General features: G+C 36.2%; 1 protein-coding gene across 3 annotated transcripts; it reads left to right on the plus strand.

Annotated features, from left to right (window-relative positions):
* The first annotated feature begins 362 nt into the window (after positions 1–362).
* Positions 363–19,216, plus strand: LOC136240124 (ATP-binding cassette sub-family C member 4-like). Of its 3 annotated transcripts, none has more exons than XM_066030974.1 (29): positions 364–539; positions 4,776–4,886; positions 5,287–5,404; positions 5,460–5,750; positions 6,151–6,240; positions 6,294–6,457; positions 7,098–7,223; positions 7,275–7,524; positions 7,848–8,051; positions 8,101–8,148; positions 8,204–8,248; positions 8,307–8,498; positions 8,553–8,647; positions 8,697–8,783; positions 9,501–9,597; positions 9,647–9,994; positions 10,042–10,176; positions 10,223–10,260; positions 10,310–10,560; positions 12,366–12,445; positions 12,499–12,649; positions 12,695–12,925; positions 13,757–13,857; positions 16,444–16,644; positions 16,704–16,859; positions 16,916–17,005; positions 17,599–17,771; positions 18,407–18,512; positions 18,960–19,216. In XM_066030974.1, exons 1-29 carry the CDS (start codon positions 448–450, stop codon positions 19,119–19,121), a joined length of 4,233 nt encoding a protein of 1,410 aa, XP_065887046.1. In that variant the 5' UTR covers positions 364–447; the 3' UTR covers positions 19,122–19,216. The 3 variants fall into 3 exon arrangements, with proteins under 3 accessions (XP_065887048.1, XP_065887046.1, XP_065887047.1); XM_066030975.1 differs by lacking the exon at positions 364–539 and adding an exon at positions 1,709–1,786; XM_066030976.1 differs by lacking the exons at positions 17,599–17,771; positions 18,407–18,512; positions 18,960–19,216 and adding an exon at positions 17,305–17,592 and having other exon boundaries at positions 363–539.
* The last annotated feature ends 404 nt before the right edge of the window (positions 19,217–19,620 follow it).

Consider the following 19,620-nt stretch of genomic DNA (forward strand, 5'->3'; position numbering starts at 1 on the left):
GGAAGGGCATCTGCAGCATTAATTAATGTTATCGTACAACCATTTTTTAATTCTGTAATCTTGCATATGGTGTTGCAAAGTAATAATAATAAATAAAAAAGGAATTTTTTTTACACTGGCCATAAATTATTTAAATATATAATATTTAAGATAGCATTAAATAAACAAATACATAAAAATAAAGAAAACACAGTATGTGACGTCACTAACATTAAAGTGACTGACAGCTTTAGATACAATTTATGACGTCATCATACAATCAAAACTATTTAACGGAATTTACATTCCTGCGGTATAATTACGTAAGTATAGCTACTGCAAGCGGGTTTTACGAGTGCATAGACCTATATAAATACGAACTGCAAAACTACACTCTACAATGATTGACTGAGTACAGCGGCAACCACTTGAATAGTACATGCAGTGCATGCATGGGAGAGAGTCCACATGGATACTAAGAGTCATACAGACTTCGTGTTCGAGAAACCTGCTAATGACCCTAGAAAGAAGGCGAATGTGTTCTCTAAACTTTTCTTCAGGTACATACACGCATGCAGAATTTTGTATTGTATTATTGTATTGTATTAATGCTTTACAGTGACCAGCACTGAAGGTCTGCAATGATTTAGCTGTAATGCTAGCGGCTGTACCGAACATTTAGACAATTATCAGTGCATGGGGTTGTGCAGTTGCACCCCTTGTGTTGTATCGGCATACGGCTGGCTTACACAGTAATTTATTTTTTTCCCCGGGCTTGATGGACTGCCCTTTCCTACCACCCCCAGCACAGATTGCAAGTGCTGGACAGTAATCAAATCCAAATCCAATACTAATAGTTAGCCAGCGATTCTAAAGTCAAGTATATATCGAATGCCTCTATAGCCAACAAAGCGCCTTTACTGAACGATAGTAAGCTTATAGTTTTGGGTTCTAGAGGCCTATATAGCTACAGTGGATCATAACTATAGTTATTGGAAGCATTCGTACCGATACGGCTAATATCTACCTTGAATGGCGTGATCCAGTCAAACTTCTGCCACACATAGAGTCATCAACAATGAGTGATACAATTGTCTCGAAGTAATCTCAAAGTGGTAATTATTATATAAGCTCCATGCATGCAGGGTAGATGTTATAGTTATATCCCGATACGAGGGTGATATCATTGTTATTACACGAGTAAAGCTTTAATAATAATAAATACTTAGGTTTAAAGGAAGAAAATCCATCCCTCCTGGAGGAGACTGAGTGTGGCGCTCGACTAGACATTGGGTGGCCTGCAGTTCGAATCCTGGGGTAGGAGGGATTTTTTTTCCTTTCTTTGACCCTTTTCTGTTTCACCTTATTGTTAGCTAGGTCATGTAATCTTTAAGTCTCCAGTTCCAGTGTGTTAGGTTAGGTTAATCCAAAGGCTGCAGCACATGTTGCTGTCAGACCTTCAGTGCAGGCCACTGTAAAGCTTTAATAATTATACAACCAAGTACTAAGAATAATACGAAACGCGGTTAAAATTACGTCATAAATAAATAAATAAATAATTAATAATTAATGTTTGAGAAAACGACGAGGCCTAGAGACATGAACTAACCGGGGATAGATTCGCCTGTGAATGAAGGCACAAACGTATAATCGTCGCTCCTGTTTGTGCTAATGACTTGACCATACGTGTAATTCTATATAACGCCCAGTACCACACCCTTGCTTAATTACTTACATATTGCGCGAAGATTTAGTGATGCCCTTGCAGGAGAGCCAGAAGCCACTTGTGTAAACAAGAAGATTACAAGTAAGTTTTTATGTTTGTAACATCTCAAGTCTCCATGCCAGCTGCCAGTGGATTAATTCACGTAAATAAACAATACAAGAAAACATTAAACTGACATATGCCACGCTCTTTACAATAAGCTTACAGTTACATATAAAATACAAGTAAACAATTTTGTCTTGTGCAGCTGGCATGGCGAACTTTCTTTGTGTTGGTGTCAGGCAATTCAATACGTGCTTAATCTTTTTTTCCTTCACCTGGCGTAGCTACTAGGCTCTAGTGGCTTGGCTGTCTTCCTTTATCTGGTTCATCTGGCTTGCATACGCCTACAGCATTGTGTAGCTATCTCCTGAAAGTTGTGTATGCATAACTATAGTGTGTCACCCATCACTGTGCCATTGCTACATCACTGATGAACCTTACTTAGCTCTAGTTGATGTTGATATGCATTGCTGTATATTGGCTAATAATTTTTATCTGCATGGTGATGTTGCCTATAATGTATTGCTGCATACAATACTGCAATAATGTATAGTTCTCTCCTGTATGTTTTGTATACATATACTTTGTACACATCACTGTGCCATTTATACCACACCAATGATGTACTGGCATTTAGCTACTGGTGGCCTTTAGTTACGATGCCACTATTGTGTTATATCTGTCACTATTGTGACATATTGAGTTGATTTGGGGATAATGCATTCACCACCTAATAGCCTCACCGGGGGGCTGTCACGTTGGTGTATGTACTTGGTTGTATGTGACACGGTCCTAGTAATAAAATAATAATAATAATAAAAGTCCGAGGTGGAGCCGAGGAAGAGTGTAATAACAATGATATCATCCGAGCACACGGGATATAACTGTTTTATATCCCAGTGCGTGGGAGTGCGCAAAAGTTTACGGATAGTAAATTAAGTTCCGGTTTGAGTTCTTGTCACTGTGTTCAAGATTTCATCCAAATTGTTTGGAGATTCTACTTCGTAGCTACAAGAGAGACCTTACATACTGCCTACAAACTGTAGCGAAGGGCAGTGTTATGAAGCAGCGGTTCCAGGTACGATTCGCCTTCGTCAGAAATTGGTATGGTGGTGTCGCATGGTGTGCAAGAGAAAAATAAAGACCAACAAGTGGCTACCATAGTCTGAGATAGAACGATGAAGCTAGAGGAAGTTAGTTCTTACCATAGTGGCCGTTGGGAGTGATTGCTGGAGCGAAAATCGTCACGTACTATTCTTGACATTTGTTAAACTATCGTATTGGTAACTTGTAGTGTTATTGTGTAAAGGATTAACACTTTTCTTGTAAGATTTAGGTAGTTTTAAGTGCTGTATTGGTGTGTTTTGTATCAATATTTCCTTATTCGGCTCTTTGTTCCATTGGTAAACAATGCCATTCGCGGTTATTATAGTGATGTCACGAAAGAGCCTCGGACTGATTGGCTCCGCAACAGGGTGATAGGTTAGTTATCACTGGGTGATAACTAATATATCGTACAGTAGCAGCGCCGCTCTGTCTAGCTGTATGGTAGTTATAACCCAGCGCGGCGCTTTGATACTCCCACGCACTGGGGTTTAATATTGGTTAATTCATGTCAGCCCAGGAATAACGATCTTGCATATGAAAAGAAACGGCTTATAAAAGGCTTGCAGAGTTTTGCAAGATCCTTACACCGCTTGCACGCAAGAATGTTATGTACGTATGCAAGGAAAAAGGTATTTTCTGAAAGAAATCTTGTAGCATCCTATTGAACGAAATAATGAGTGGTGTTTGTTTAAAGATAAAAATATTGTAGGCTGGCTATGTTTTCTTTGTTTTGTAATAGCTAAGTGTATAGGCCAACTCGTACACTTTATTTATAGCTAGCACGCTCTGTATAATACTTTTTTTTTCATTTTGATTGCTTTTTTAAAATGCAGGCCTTATTAATGGTCTCTTGTGCGCCCCCAGCCAGAAAATGTATGCATACAATATATTGCTGATGCTTGCTTCATTGACAATACTGGCATTCTTTAAAAACTCACACATGACTTTTGTAGCTGGACACACGTTAGATATTTTCTCTCTACAGCCACCTGGTAGAATAAATAATCCTACATAGCTTTTGCTATAGCAGCACAGCTTCAAATTAAGAGAATGGAACTTTACCTAACAACTTTATTGAAGAGTAATCCACAGAAATTTTTACCAACCACCTTGTCATCACACAATAAATAATTTTATGTATGCATGTATGTGTTAAATGTTTTTTCTTTTTTTTTTGTTTGTAATTACCTGGGTCAATTATCAGCTATGCTGTCTTGACCCAGTATATAATCATCATCATAACACATAGTGAATTAATACTGTAATAATGACATAACAAACTCTTACCTATATAAAACGTCACTATTTATGAAAAGTTGCAAAACTTATGAAATGGTTGTCATGCTTCATGTTGCATTAGCATTCGATGAATGCATAGTGAATATCATATCCATACAGATGCATCATTGGAGATGCAAAGTTCATGATCCAGTATGGTTGATGGAAACCACTTTTCTGGTCTAATAAAGTTTTACACACATTATTATAGTTTTCACCCAGAACTTGGTAATTAGAACTGCTTGCATATGTAGTTTTTACTGAATGTTTATGAGTTGAATTTCAAGTGTTACTAGTTTAAAATTGTAATGTTTGCATTTTGGTTGCTAGCCTTCACTAGTAGGAGAAGAGTAACTAATCAGATTTTTGCTTCCATTAGTAACTCTAGTAAAGAAACCAAAAACAACTTGTGAGGTGATCCTAGAACTTCCTACACTTAAAAGACCTTACTCTACTTGTGCACGTGGTATTAGGTTAATTCCTAGTGACAATGAATGCCACTGTATTTCTTATTAGATTATATGTGTATCTTGCAACTTCATTTCATGCTTACACATAGAAACTATTTATTTTGTGTTTCTCATCGTGTATATATTCATTTTGTTTTGAATACAAAAGGCAACTGTCCTATCTTTTACTATAGTTGGGTGCACTCTCTGATCTGGTTAGGATACAAGCAGGAGCTAAAGCAAGATGATCTATATGCTACACCTGAAGGAATTAGATCACAACTTTTATTGGAGAAATTCAACAAGTTGGTTATTAATTACAGTAAATTTCCTGATGGCGTGTATATGACACTAACTAGGCATAGCCACCGCTCATATTCACTATTTTCACAACTATCAATCATGCAATGTACAACCTCAAGCTCAAGAGACCTTTAATCATAGTAACCTATGGTAATTTGCATGCATGCATATGTTCACGTATATCATGCTACATCACCTTCCATTTTTTAAGCACAGCATTAGTTACGAATTCAATATAATATTAATTTTATTGACTGAAGAAACGCAAGACATAGTTTAGTTTGCATCTTTGCATTTAGATAATATATAGTGACATTATCTTCACCTATGTATCATATATTTTGTGTATATACCTATTGAAATGTTTCAAGGCAGTATATTATAGTGACACTATTGTTGTAGATTTTGGGAAAAAGAATTGAAACGTGCTGAGAAGAATGTAACACCTCGACTGTGGTTCGCATTATTTCATTGTTTCAAGTGGAATCTACTGGTACATGGAATCCTATTCTTTATGTTGGTTAGGATTGTCACCATGTCTTTTATAGCTTAGTACTGTACATATGCATTATTAGCTCCTTCCTCCTATTGGCCAGTCAGTACTTGTGGGTTATCTGTCACAATATTTCTGTGAGAAGAATAGTCTAGAAGAGGAGCTTTTTCCATTAAGGGCTTCTAATAGTTCGGAATTGGTCAAACAAAAAGAAGAGGAGATAGACATAGTCACCAGAAATGCATACCTCTATGCTGCAGGAATAACTCTATTGACATGTTGTTCAGTAGTTTTATTCACATGGGTGTTTTATATTGGGCATAGAATTGGAATGATGTGCCGAATAGTGTTGACTGCAGCAATTTATTCAAAGGTACGTACATACATAATGTCCTTTTGTGTTCTGTATGATACGTTTAGCACATAATACTGAGCTCAAGCAAAGACACTTGTACTCTGCACAGAAAGTATTATAAGTCATTCATTCATTATAATAATAATAATAATTATTATTAACAAGCTTTTCCAATGATTCATGATAGTTATGACTCTGTTGTTTAAAAATACCCCATGCAACATTACAAACAAACACTGTTTTACATCAGTGTTCAGTCTGATAGCAAGTCTTCCTCCATCCTTATAAATTTTCCCACTCAGTTATGTAATATCCTGAATTTATCTTGTTCTTGCCTCTTACTATATTTACGCAGCCACACCAATCAAGATAGTCTTCCATTCTACCTTTTTGTTTACATGATGTGTGTAATCATCAGGTTGTAAAGCTGTCACAGTCTACCATTAGTCAACAGTCTATTGGACGTATTGTAAACCTTTGCTCCAATGATGTTAAAAAATTTGATATGGTATAGTTATATATTATCAATATTGATGCATGTTGGTATGTTGTCTATTACAGGCTTTTGATTTTATCCATGAGTGGTGGGCTGTTCCACTGTTCATTCCTGTTGTCATGTATCTGTTGTGGAGAGAAACTGGTCCAAGTTGCTTAACTGCTTTGGCGATTCTTTTGCTCTTGCCATTGCTACAGTTTGTGTCCATTCGTATATATGCCAAGTGGAGGTGAGCAAAAAGATTCATTTATTAAGCAATGTACAGGTTTGTGTGATACCCACAAAGGTCTTTTTAGTAGCTACATAAAAGTGTAAGTACTTAACCATTCTCTATATTAATCATAATCTTAAATGACTGTAAATAGGAAGTGGCTTATAAATAAAGAGCTTATACACCCTTTAAGGAAGAAATGGCTGCAATAATATTTATAATTATCACTGATTGTAAATTGTCAATGAATAGTAAAATATGATAGCTACATATACATATTACCAAGTTGGATACCACATATTTTAAACTTGAATCCTAATTTTCGGTGTATTGTTTGGGTCAATTCATGATAGTTAGTTGGCACATGATTACTTGTCATATACATCATAAGGAACGTATTCAATGACTTTTCATTTGCTCAACTAGACATTGGGTGGCCTGCAGTTTGAATCCTGGGATATAGGAAGGGTTATTTTCCTTTCCTTGGCCCATTTTCTGTTTTGCCTTATTAGTTGTATTGAGTAATGTCAAGATCTTCAATTCCTGTTTACTAGGTTTGGTAATTCAAAGGCTGCAGCATAAGTTGCTGTCAGACACTCAGTGCTGGAACTGTAAAGCCAGTAATAACAATTTGAACAAGTGTATACTGCTTGTACAGGTTCAAGTCTGCTAAAGTGACAGACAGGAGAGTGAAAGTGATGAATGAGATCATCAGCGGTATGAGACTGATCAAGATGTATGCATGGGAGTGGGCATTCCATGAATATGTGAAAGGAATCAGAAAGTTAGTAAAGTGGTTTATAATGCATTATTAGCTTTTGGTCTGTTATATTAGGAAGGAGAGTAGGATCATCACTCAAGCTAGTCTAATCAATGGCTGCAATTTAGCAATTTTTTACACATCAACTGGCTTACTAAGTTTTGCAATCTTCTCAACTTATGCTGGTTCGGGAAACATCCTCACTCCAAAGAAAGTATTTACTAGTTTGATTCTCTTAAGTTTTGCAAAGCGTTTCTTAGTGCAACTGATGGTCTACTGTTTATTGCATACTGCAGAGATGTCAGTTGCGTTAAAGAGAATAGAGGTATTTTCATTGTTAATAAGTCAGGTGCATACAGAAAATTCTAACTTGTGTTTGTATCTTCAAGTTTTTATTGGTCATCATGACTGAAGACTATGTACACTGTACATACATACATGGCTACACTTTGTGTATCTTATAAGGGATCTTCACTGGTTGATCTAAAATGTGAAATACTGAGTATCCTAAAATATATTTCCATTTCAGGCTTTAAGTGCCACAGTCAGCTACTGTATATATCTAGGTACTGTAGCTAACAATTATCAATGAAACCTTGCATGCAATTAAAATTAGTGCTAAATCCCATGCTTATTTTACCAATGCAGAAACTACTGCTGCTACCAGAGCTTGAAGATGAAATGGTGGAAAGAAGTGGTGATCCAGATAATACTACAAGAAAACCACATCTTGATCGTGAAAAGACTACTATAAAACTGGCCAGTGGAGAAGAAACTTATGGACTTGGATCATTGTCTAATGAATTATCTCCCACAATTGTAGTTAGTAACCTAACAGCATCTTGGACACAAGTGAGGTACATTGCATCACTTGTATGTACATTGGCTGCATTGAACATAGGAAAGGGAGAAGCTAGTATTGAACAATATCAGTTTCACCACTGATAAGGTAAAAGCAATATTTTTAAAATGGCCTATGCTGTTACATAAGTGTATTCATCTAGTCAAACAGGTTATTAGCAATAGTTGGTCCAGTTGGATCAGGAAAGGTATGTTATCTACTAGCTGGCTCTTCCTGATCACCATCATACTTTATGACTTCTATAGTCATCAATACTGCAGTGTATACTGGGAGAACTAGAAGCATTAGATGGGTCAGTAGACACTAAGGGTACCGTGTCTTATACAAGCCAAGAGCCATGGATATTTTCTGGAACACTAAAAGAAAACATTTTATTTGGTGAAGCTTATAATAAACCTTGGTTTAATAGAGTTTTAGAGTGTTGCTCTCTGGAGAAGGTGAGAAGAAATTAATGTAACTGGCAATAATGATAAGTGATATTGTGTTGATAGGATATTGATGAAATGCCATTTGGTGAGAACACCTTGATTGGAGAGCGAGGAGTGAATCTTAGTGGTGGACAGAAGGCTAGAGTGAACTTGGCCAGGTATGTAATATATAGACTATGTGAGCAGCAATGTGATGTATTATTGTAGGGCTGTGTACAGAGACAGTGACATCATGTTGTTAGATGATCCTCTGAGTGCAGTAGATGCTGCAGTGAGTAGACACTTATTTGATGCGTAAGTAAACGCATATACATACAAGCATAGCTACATAAATCCCTACCAAAACACCTTGATCATAAAAAGGTGTAGTAAAAGTAACTGGCAACTAACTAAAAGAGCTGATATTAGGTGTGGCCAATACTGAATGACTGTATATTCCTACAATACATAACCATTAATTGCTAGTGGCCATTGCATTTTGTTTTCAGCTATACTGTATGTTCAGCTTGTTTCATAGCATTACAAACAAAGAACAGTGTGAGAAGCATCTGCAATCATTCCAGTATACAGAAAAAAATGGACAACTTCCATTATAAATGGGATAGTCAGCAGAGGGAAGCCATAATGCACTACAATGAATTGATGCCAGTGGGAAAACAAAGGCAAGTCTGTGATGCATGCATTGTACGTATTGCATGTGTGCCAGAAGGCACTTGTCAGACTGAAGTGATGTCTTACAGTGAAACAATCAAACCTGTAGCCTTAGCCATTACTGAGTAATGCTTGTCTGAAGTCATCAGGCAGGCAGGCAGGTAGGCAGGCAGTTCAGAAGTGTTTTTGGCTGCTATGAAAGCACTTTTTGGACAAAGCACTATGAGGCTGGTTTCTGACCAACCTTTTGTTTTGTGAGAAAGTGCAAACCACCATATATGATCCCTAATATACAGTACTACTGTATGATGTGTGTACATTTGTGTGAATGTCAGTTTATTTAAATTTACCATTTTACAGATGTGTATGTGGAGTTTTGTCTGATAAATTAGTTGTACTGGTCACTCATCAGTTACAATATGCTCAACATGCAAACTCCATCCTAGTGCTAAAGGAGGTTTGTGCTTGCCTTAACTTTGTAATGCTCTGTGACCTAACGTTTAAAGGGTTGTGTACAAGGGTATGGTAGTTATGAGCAGTTAACATCAAGTGGAATGGATCCAACCGAACTATTTGATGATATAGAGAAGGATAGTACTAAACAGCCAGATATTGTGGTAGATGAATGTGAAGATACAACAGAGATGAACAAAGAATCTGACAAGGGTGGAGATAATGCACATCTCTTACCAATAGAAAACTTTAGAAAACATACAAAACTAGAGAACTCAGATAGTGACAAACCAAGTAGTGATCTGGAGTTAGAGGGAGCATCTCTGTATACTGTGCCATCGTTGTGCTCTGTGATATCAGTCCATAATGAGACTGAACCTATCAGAGGAAAAGATTCAGAAGTATGTATGTAGCATTATGCATCACTAGTAACATTAAATGTACTTAGAACCAGCATAATACAGAACCAGAGGAAGAGAGAGCTCATGGAAAAATTTCTAACAAGACCTACTTCACTTATATTAAGGCTGGAGGAAATACAATATTGGTGCTCCTTCTTATTGCAGTGTTTTTAGCATCCCAGGTATTATCTACATAGCACTTCTTTATTATGTAGTATTGCCATATAGGGTAGCATTGTGACCACTACTTGGTGGTTGTCAGTATGGTAAGGAATTGACCTTCTTATAAGCTGTATGGAACCTTTCTTTGCTCAGGGCCACTGAAGGTGAAAGTTGTTCTCCACGACTTGATAATGTCACATTCGACGACACCTCTAACTTTGACCTGACCACTAACCAGTGGATTGGAATATTTGGAGCAATAGTGGGGGGATCAATATTGATCACTGTGGTTAAATCAGTATTTGGCTTTGTATCTTGTCTGAGAGCATCTCGCAACTTACATAATGAAATGTTCAGATCAGTACTACGAGCGCCAATATTGTTTTTTGACACTAATCCAGTAGGTAAGAAAAGTTATGGTCTCAATCAAATAGTATTTATGATACTATGTGTTGCAATGTACAACAAAGCAGTCCAATAAAATTGTTAGTATTGTATGCAGACTTTTGGAAAAGGGAGGGGGGGTCAAAATGTGAGTATGTCCAATATTCAAAAAGCAATAATGTCAAACTGAGCTACCTTATACAATTGTATAATAGTGATACACATCTATATACACATAAACATAGTAGTGATATATAGTAGTAGCTAGGCAGTTAATGATCTAACCATACTGTGCCCATGAAGGTATTGACAAACTCTGAATACCTAAGGTGTTTAAGAAATGTCACTGTGTGTGTTATAAAAGTTTGCATAGCTACTTAACCAGATAACTAGGTAAGTGTCATAAAACTCTCACTGCGGTTGTCAAGTGTTTTAGCTTGAATTTGCATGGACATAAACTGTGAGCAAGCAGATGTAATGCAACTATAAGCTTGTGCAAACCCTTAATCTGTGGAAGTGGCAACATTGACGAGAGTGTCATACCTACTGTAGGTTTTGCCCTATTCAATTAAAAATTTTAAATAGCTGTGTATAATCTATGTCCATCTGAATTCTCTATTGACACTGTGCATTAAATGCTCATATATAGCACTCAAATATAGTTAATTGTAGGTTTCAATTGGCTTGCTGTTGAAACTACAGCAATCACATGATAAAGACTGCTTGGCAATGCCCAACAACAGTTGTATAGCTATGGAAAGATAAGGCATCCCACTGGATGAGATATTCATATCATTTACAGCATAACTGACATGCATTATTTTGAGGGGGTTGAGTCCTTCCTTTGACCCCCTTTAAATCTGCTGACTTCTCATTTTTCTTGTTCTTGATATAGTGATTTCTGAAGAAAAAATTGGTACTGTAACAGTTTTAGCTAAGTACACCACGTATATTGAATTGTTTTTTGTTTGATATGTTACAATTTTTAAAATCTATAGAATGGTTAATTCTAATACAGCACACATAAGTGTGTTATATAGCAAGTTCTAGAATCTCCACTGCAAGATACGTATATTTAATATGAGTGACTGTTTTATTGAAAACATGATTCCTACTTGTGCTAGAACTACAACTTATATACGTTGATTTTTAAAAAGATATCCTTATGAAAATCACATCTACAACTGATTTTCAATGGCAGTTCATTTTGTAGGTATGATAAACATATAAATCTATTTGTTTGTAAAAATCGTTCATCACTCCTTAAAAATTTGATATTGCTTCATAATTTTGCCTTCAAGACTGCAGTATGTTATATAAGTATAACATACTTATAACATACTGCCAAATTTTCAAAGGCAACTATTTTATACATTTATAGTGATTTTATAATTTGTGTGAAAAAAGGAGAAGCAAAGAAAAATTTACCATCAATAATTTTGCGTACCTTGGGAATGGCTGTGGGGATGTCATTAAAATTTGTCTACTTTACCCGATGAACAACTCCACTGCAAAATTGTGCCTTCCTGTTATTAACACACTGGTGCAGCACACCAGCTTTCTTTGTCACTTAATTACTGTGTGTATTGATGTGATAATTTAAAAGCTAATTTAGAGTCTGGCATTACATATACGACTGGTTTCTGCAGACAATGAAGCCATGCCTGGTGCCTGACTCCAGTGTAGCTGCAAAATATTTCAGCTGTTATTTTCCAAATCATTTGTTAGTAGAAGTAATATATTTTATACAGTTGTATAATAGTGCTGTTTTGGTAAATTAATTTCTAGTGGTTGTATATAAGTGAATCACACATATTTTTTGTAGGCCGTGTTTTAAACAGATTCTCAGCTGACACCGGAAATATGGATAATGTTCTTCCTAATCAATTTGTTTTCTTCTTTTCGGTAAGTTAGTTTGCCAGTAGCTACCAGTCTGGTGCTAGTATTATTTTGTACAGACGCTAATGGAGGCATCATCTGGTGTGATCATTGCATGTATTGCTAATTTTTGGCTTATAATTCCGGCTATAATTATTATCATACTGCTCCTCCTGTTGCGTCACTATTTTCTGTATGCTTCCAGAGATGTGCAAAGAATTGAAGCAATAGGTAAAGGGACAATTGATTATGTGGATTTTCATATGTTTCTTATAGCTCGTAGTCCATTGTATTCACACATCTCAGCCACAGTTAATGGATTAACAACTATCAGAGCTTATAAAGAACAAAATAAATTTGTTAACAAGTTACATTATTATCAGAATGAGCACAGTAAGAGTTGGCATATTAAGATTGCTATTTCCCCCTGGTTTGGTCTAAGAGTTGACACGATTGGAGGATTGTTTGTTGCAGTTGTAATGTTTGCATCTATTCCACTTACAGATAGTAAGTTTGTTTATTTTGTATATGCATATATATTTGCTTTTTGATATCTCCTTGCCACAAAGCCAAGTGTAAGATTGCATTTTGCACCATGCACTGGTACTTTAGATGGGTTTCAGTAGTTTTAGTTTAAATCCTCATTTAAATTTAGCTCACTGGCTCATTTAGCAATCTAGCTAGCACAGAATGTAGTTATAATTTATTTCTGCCTTGATGATTTATTGTGGCAAACAATACAATGCACTATATTTCAGCAGCATGCATGTAATTGCATTTAAGTGACATCCATTATAGCTACTAATCCTTCAGCTTTTCATCTCACATTTCTTAAAACTAAATGAGACACTCTAATATACAGACCAGTCAAGTAACAAAGCTGCAATTAGACTAAGTTAGTTTTAGTTCACAATTTTAAATATTGCTTTAACTGTGATTACAAAAGTAGCATAAATTCCTGAAAGCTTCTACAATTTTTTGGGGTCATGTCTCGATCTGGGCCTCCATGTTTGAAAGTCCTAGATCTCCTCCACTGCAACATGAATGGCTTTATTATACGTCTAGATCTGCGTTCATATAAAAATGAACTATATACATCATTCTATTACTAGGTGTGACTTTTTCACTCCTTTGAAGTGAACAGCAAAGTAAAAAATTGTGTAGTTAATTTCTTGTCCTTTGACTTTAATGACAACTCAAAGGAAAGGAAAAATTTAGACACTGCAAGTGATTGTATGTCTTACAATACTTCATTATGGTCCCACAATTTCCTAAACTTGTATAGTACTACACTGTAGTAAGTTATAGATGTAAGTGTGATTGATTATTTATATTTAGGTGTTGATCCAGCACTGGTGGGCCTGTCCATGTATTATGCTATTAGGCTAATTGGGCAACTTCAGTTCACAATACGCACAAGTGCTGAAGTGGAGAATTTGGTAAGGAAAAGTTATTATGTTGTCATGATTGGATGTGTAGGCTGTTATGAATATGAAGCATTTGCATTTCAGTATAGGTCATGCAGTATTTGTGCATAAGGTTACCATAATCACAACTTGTACATTAGCCTATGTACTTGAGGGACTATAATTTACAGTTATAAGGAAAATTAGGAATTTTGAGTTTGATAAGGGATCATAGGAAAAAGGAGGGAAACAAGGGAGGTCGCCTACAGTTGCAAATATACTAGTGGATGTTTAATCCCTAATTCATACCCATGACTTCTGAATTAAGGATTAAATGTCACTAGTAATCATTAAACATAAACATTAGTACATCTACAGGTGTTGGCGACCTCACTTTGTTTCCCCCTTTTTTCTATGATCCCTAATCGAACTTAAAATTCTTAATTTTTCCTTGTGCTTGTTTGTTTTCCTTTTTGTAACACTGGTGAACCCGTGCATACTGCATCATAAGAAAGAGTGGCACCTGAGTTAATGTTTTCGTCTGAACATGTGCCCGAACTATAAATAATTGACTGGAAAGTGAAGTGGCCATTACACTTTGCATTCAGCCCATTACAAATTAAGAACAGTAGCTTCTGCAATCAACCCAGTCTCCATGGAAAATTTGGACAACTCCCATTTACAAATGTAGGGAATCCATCATGTTACCATGAATCGACACCTTGTAGGCATTCAGTCATTTTATAAATGTTAGAAAAATGAATGCTCAGTATAGGGGTGGATCCAGGAGGAGGGGCACAAACAAGTCCTGATCTACACTATTAAAGCCACTCTGAGCAGATAGTAGTAGCTATATAGCTAGCTACATGTCTGAATGCATTAGTCAGTCAGTCAGTCAATCAGTCAGTCAGTCAGTCAGTCAGTCAGTCAGTCAGTCAGTCAGTCAGTCAGTCAGTCAGTCAGTCAGTCAGTCAGTCAGTCAGTCAGTCAGTCAGTCAGTCAGTCAGTCAGTCATTCAGTCAGTCATTCAGTCATTCAGTCAGGTAGGCAGGCAGGCAGGCAGGCAGGCAGGCAGGCAGGCAGGCAGGCAGGCAGGCAGGCAGGCAGGCAGGCAGTCAGTCAGTCAGTCAGTGAGTTAGTAGGTGCAGTAGAAAATTCCACTGAATATATATATTTTAATTTTGTAGCAACTTTTTGAAAGCATTTCAGGTCATACTGAAGGAACTTTTTGGCTTGGTTATACCTAACCAATACTGCCAAGGCATCATGAAGATATTGTGAGGCTGGTTATAGGGTGATATTTTTGGCCAAACCCTAATGCAAAAGTCACACAACGTTTTTGTGATACTGACAGAAGCTTTGAGACTGCAAACAGTGGTGCTCAAAAAAAAATATTATAGTGTTTTGCAGAATGCAATTACATTTAATGTAGCCAGTAAACAGTTTTGAAGTATATGATGAGTATTGTATCTACATGTACCTCTGTTTCAGTTAAAGTTTCACTAGAGTATGGTTTTCTATTTCATTTGGTTGTTGCCCTATGCATCGCAATATACATATAAGACTTATAGATTCATCATTATACAGTTATACTGAATCTAATTTGTTTACAATACACAACATGGATTTGATGTATAAATACACATAAACTTTAGAAAACTTAATGCTATAAGGGCTTGTCATCAGGATCTAAATCAGCCTTCCTGGTGACAAGTGTTTGATCCATCTTAACATATCCTTTACTCAGTATATTGTAACCTGCAATCCAGTCCATAATATTATTGCAAACAAGGCACCATATCTGTAACACTGGCTAAAGTAGTAGTGCAAAGATAAATCATTTCTGAATTCAGTGAACTGAGTAAAGGTACAAATAGGAAGCATTTTAGAGATCGTTTTGTTCCCCAGATTTCTCATTGAAGGGTTTCCCATAGAAATATTCCTCAAAATACTGTGAGACATCATCATGATGAGCAAATAGAGTACACACCAAGAGAACAAACTTCAGATTTTACTGCTGACCCTTTCCTAGATCAATGAAAAGCTGAAAAGGCATCTTTCAGGTCAGGAGGACCCAATTCACCCAAGTGTTATGAAAAATACAGAGCCATCATCCTGTTATAAAAAAAAAGTACCATTAGAGATTAAGATAATACATTGTGGTGTAACGTCACAAAGTTTTCTAAAGGCACCTTTGTTCATAATGTATTAACTAGACAAAGGATAGAATAGTATGACTATAATAACAAGTCTACAGGTGGTTGTGAATACCTTAAAATAATCCAACAGTGCAGTGAAGGCATATTTTTTTCTCACTACTAGACTTTCTAGTTTAAGAATGTGACTGAACACAATTATGAAGACTTAAATTATGTAGAATCTGCATAGGTGTAGCATGCACAACAATATAATTATGTAGTCCTACAGTATGTGGTCAAGACCCCACATTTAGCGGAATGTTACCTTGCCAATAATTTTGTCCATCAAAATTATGAAATGCCATAAAATAAAATAAATTACTTTGCCCTTGCAAGTACGTATCATACACTATTTTATTATCAATGCATGTGTGGTAGTAATACAAACATTGTAAGGTTGATATTGTGTCTTATAATTTAGCTGGTATCAGTTGAGAGAGTTATGGGTTATGGCAAACTGGAGTCTGAGGCAGAATTGATGTCTTTTTCAAAAGACAAGGAACCTTCTCTGGAGTGGCCTGACAAGGGAACAATTCAACTTGACAATGTCGATTTCAGATATGCTCCACACTTGCCCTATGTGTTGAAGTCTGTATCACTCATAATACAATCTGGTGAAAAGGTTAGCCATGCAATACTATGTACATAGCACTACATACATAGTAAGTACTATATCTGTAGATTGGTGTTGTGGGAAGGACTGGAGCTGGCAAGTCTTCCTTGCTAGCAGCTTTGTTTAGGTTAGCAGAACCAGAAGGAGTGTTTGAAATTGATGGAGTACAGATAACTGAGATAGGATTACATGATCTTCGCAAGAAAGTATCAATTATTCCACAGGTAATGGTATAGCTAGTATACTGAAACTGAGACTCAATAATTCATGCATTATACAGGATCCAGTATTGTTCAGTGGAAGTGTCAGGTATAATTTGGATCCGTTTAAAGAACACAGAGATGACCAACTATGGAATGCTCTAGAAGAAGTACGTACATATTGACTGTTTATGGTTAACATATTAAAACTGTAGCAGTAGCTTCCTTTGTAAATTCTTTATACTAAACTGTTTCCACACATTGTTCTCTACAAACATCAGGCATCATGTACAAGTTTATCATGATACATGAGAACTGATTTGGTCCTTGTAGTATAGCCTACATTGATTAAATTTAATTGCACAAGGACTATTTACTGGAGACTAAGGCCTTAAACTTTGCTATGATACTTACTGTTTTTAAAAGAATGTTTTATCTGAATCACTAGGGCCTTATGCTTATTCCACAGATTAGCAAATGCAGGTCCCTAGTGAGATAGCATTCACAGATAAAACCATAGCTGGTGAGAAGTAAAGGTTGAATGCAGAGAAAATCTCAGATCCTGGTTGTTGTGGCTCCTTTGGTGCGTACCTAGACTGCGTGTTGCTGGGGATCAAGTCACCACTGGGTCTGGGATTTTTTTCTGCGTTCTTCAATGTTTTAGTTACATGTTTCAGACTCCCTGTAATCACAGGCTTTAGCCTTCTCACAGGTCCCCAGTGGGATAGCATTCACAGATATAAGAATTTCTTATACACTACAGGTGCAACTAAAGGATTTTGTGTCCAGTTTAGATAAAGGATTAGATGCTAAAGTATCTGAAGGTGGTTCTAACTTTAGTGTAGGCCAGCGACAGTTGATATGTTTGGCAAGAGCATTGCTGAGGAAAAATAAAATTCTTGTGATTGATGAGGCAACTGCTAATGTTGACCTAATGTAAGTGGAATAATTATAACACTAAGTTGTACATACTGTAAACAAAAACTGTTGTCTAGCTAGTTAAAGTAATGAAGTACTCAAACTTATATATGCATGTAGCTTTACAGTATACATCTCTATCCTATATACTTTCCACCTTGTAAAATGTTTGCATGCTATATTGTATTTTGTGCTCCTGCCATTATGATAGCTAATCATTTATGGTATGACACGTTGAGCTGAATCTTGATAAAACAGCCAAAAAAGAAATTAAACGTAGATTTTTTTCTCAAGAGAAATCAACCAGATGATTATTTTTGACAGTAAAGGTGTCAAAAGCAGACACATGTGGTTTAACCCCACTACAAATTCAGAAAAGAGGTATAACAGACTATACACTTTATGGTTTCTTCACAGAAAATGTATGGTAAAAAGTTTGATTGGTTATAAATGAAGTACCAGACATTCGAATGAAAAGATTTTGAAATATTTTAGCAGGTCAGCAGTACTACAGATGAGCCAAACGTTTGAAGAACTTGTGCACTTCCATTCATGAGTTATTGAGGATTCAGCTCAATGTGTGCATACTATAGTTTATGCAAGATTAGTGATTTGGTATGTAGTTGTATCAACAATCTTATGTTGTGTTACAGAACAGATAGCGTAATTCAGGAAATGATCCGCACTAAATTCAGCCATTGTACTATCTTGACTATTGCTCACCGACTTGAAACAGTAATGGACTCTGATAGGATATTAGTAAGTATGACTTGCAATACTACATATATAGTCGTTGATTATATTCCCTGGCATGCAATATACGAAGGAGCCACAGTCTATTTTTGGAAAAAGAGCAGATACTAGTGTGGGCAAGAATGAATGTAACTACTACTAACAAACACTGAAGAATGGTCACTGACTCTTGTTCAACATTTTGTTGCAATCCGTACTAATGCTGATAGATGACTAATGATTATTGTTGACTAATGATTCAGTTAGCTTTTTACATAGAAAGTGCAAAGAGAGTGTGTGGCTAAAATGACCAGCCAATTAGAGTTTAAAAAGGAATTCAGCAAGGCTCTTGGCTGAATGTTGAACATAAAAGTCCAATATTTGGCAGTTGTGTTATATTTTACTGTAAGCTTTGTATGTTTTGGCTATTGGATCATTATCACAAGCCTTACTGCTGTTATTATTTTATTACAGGTGTTGTCTTCTGGTAAAGTGATAGAGTTTGATACACCGTTCAACCTACTGCAGTCTGCTCAGTCAGTATTCAGATCAATGGTGGACAAAACTGGTCCATTAGAATCAGCCAAGTTGAAAAAAATTGCACAACTGAAGAGCCAAAACTTACTGTATAGTTAGTACTGACACTCACAGTATATTAAAGTATTTACACTATAATGCTCTTAAGTACTGTACTGTGATTAACAACAATCTGTCAGAGTGGTACCTGTTCAGTTAAAGTAATCACACTATAGCATAGTAAGCTATCTAGTGAACAACTGTTGGTATAAAATTATCCTAATGTAACACTAGCAACTTTTGGTAAATCTGTAAGTTACTTATGTAAAAAAAATATATATATATATAGGTGTTCTACAACTGTATTAGGCACACTCTCATATGTTGGTTTGGTTAATGTAGAAGTTGATTAAATTTTGTACGGATATAATAAGCCGAGGCGAAGGGTTCTTAATGAGGCAATGGGTTCCTAACCTATACAAATAGAACTGTGTCCTATTGAAGAGTTCTATATATAACTGCCCAATATAGAACATTTGCATTCTGTATGGCTTTTATAGAACAGTTTTTTTGCTTTGATCCTCCCATGCAAGGTAATATTGACGGTGAAGTTCCACTG

The sequence above is a fragment of the Dysidea avara genome, chromosome 12, assembly GCF_963678975.1.
Source record: "Dysidea avara chromosome 12, odDysAvar1.4, whole genome shotgun sequence".
NCBI classification, from domain to species: domain Eukaryota; kingdom Metazoa; phylum Porifera; class Demospongiae; order Dictyoceratida; family Dysideidae; genus Dysidea; species Dysidea avara.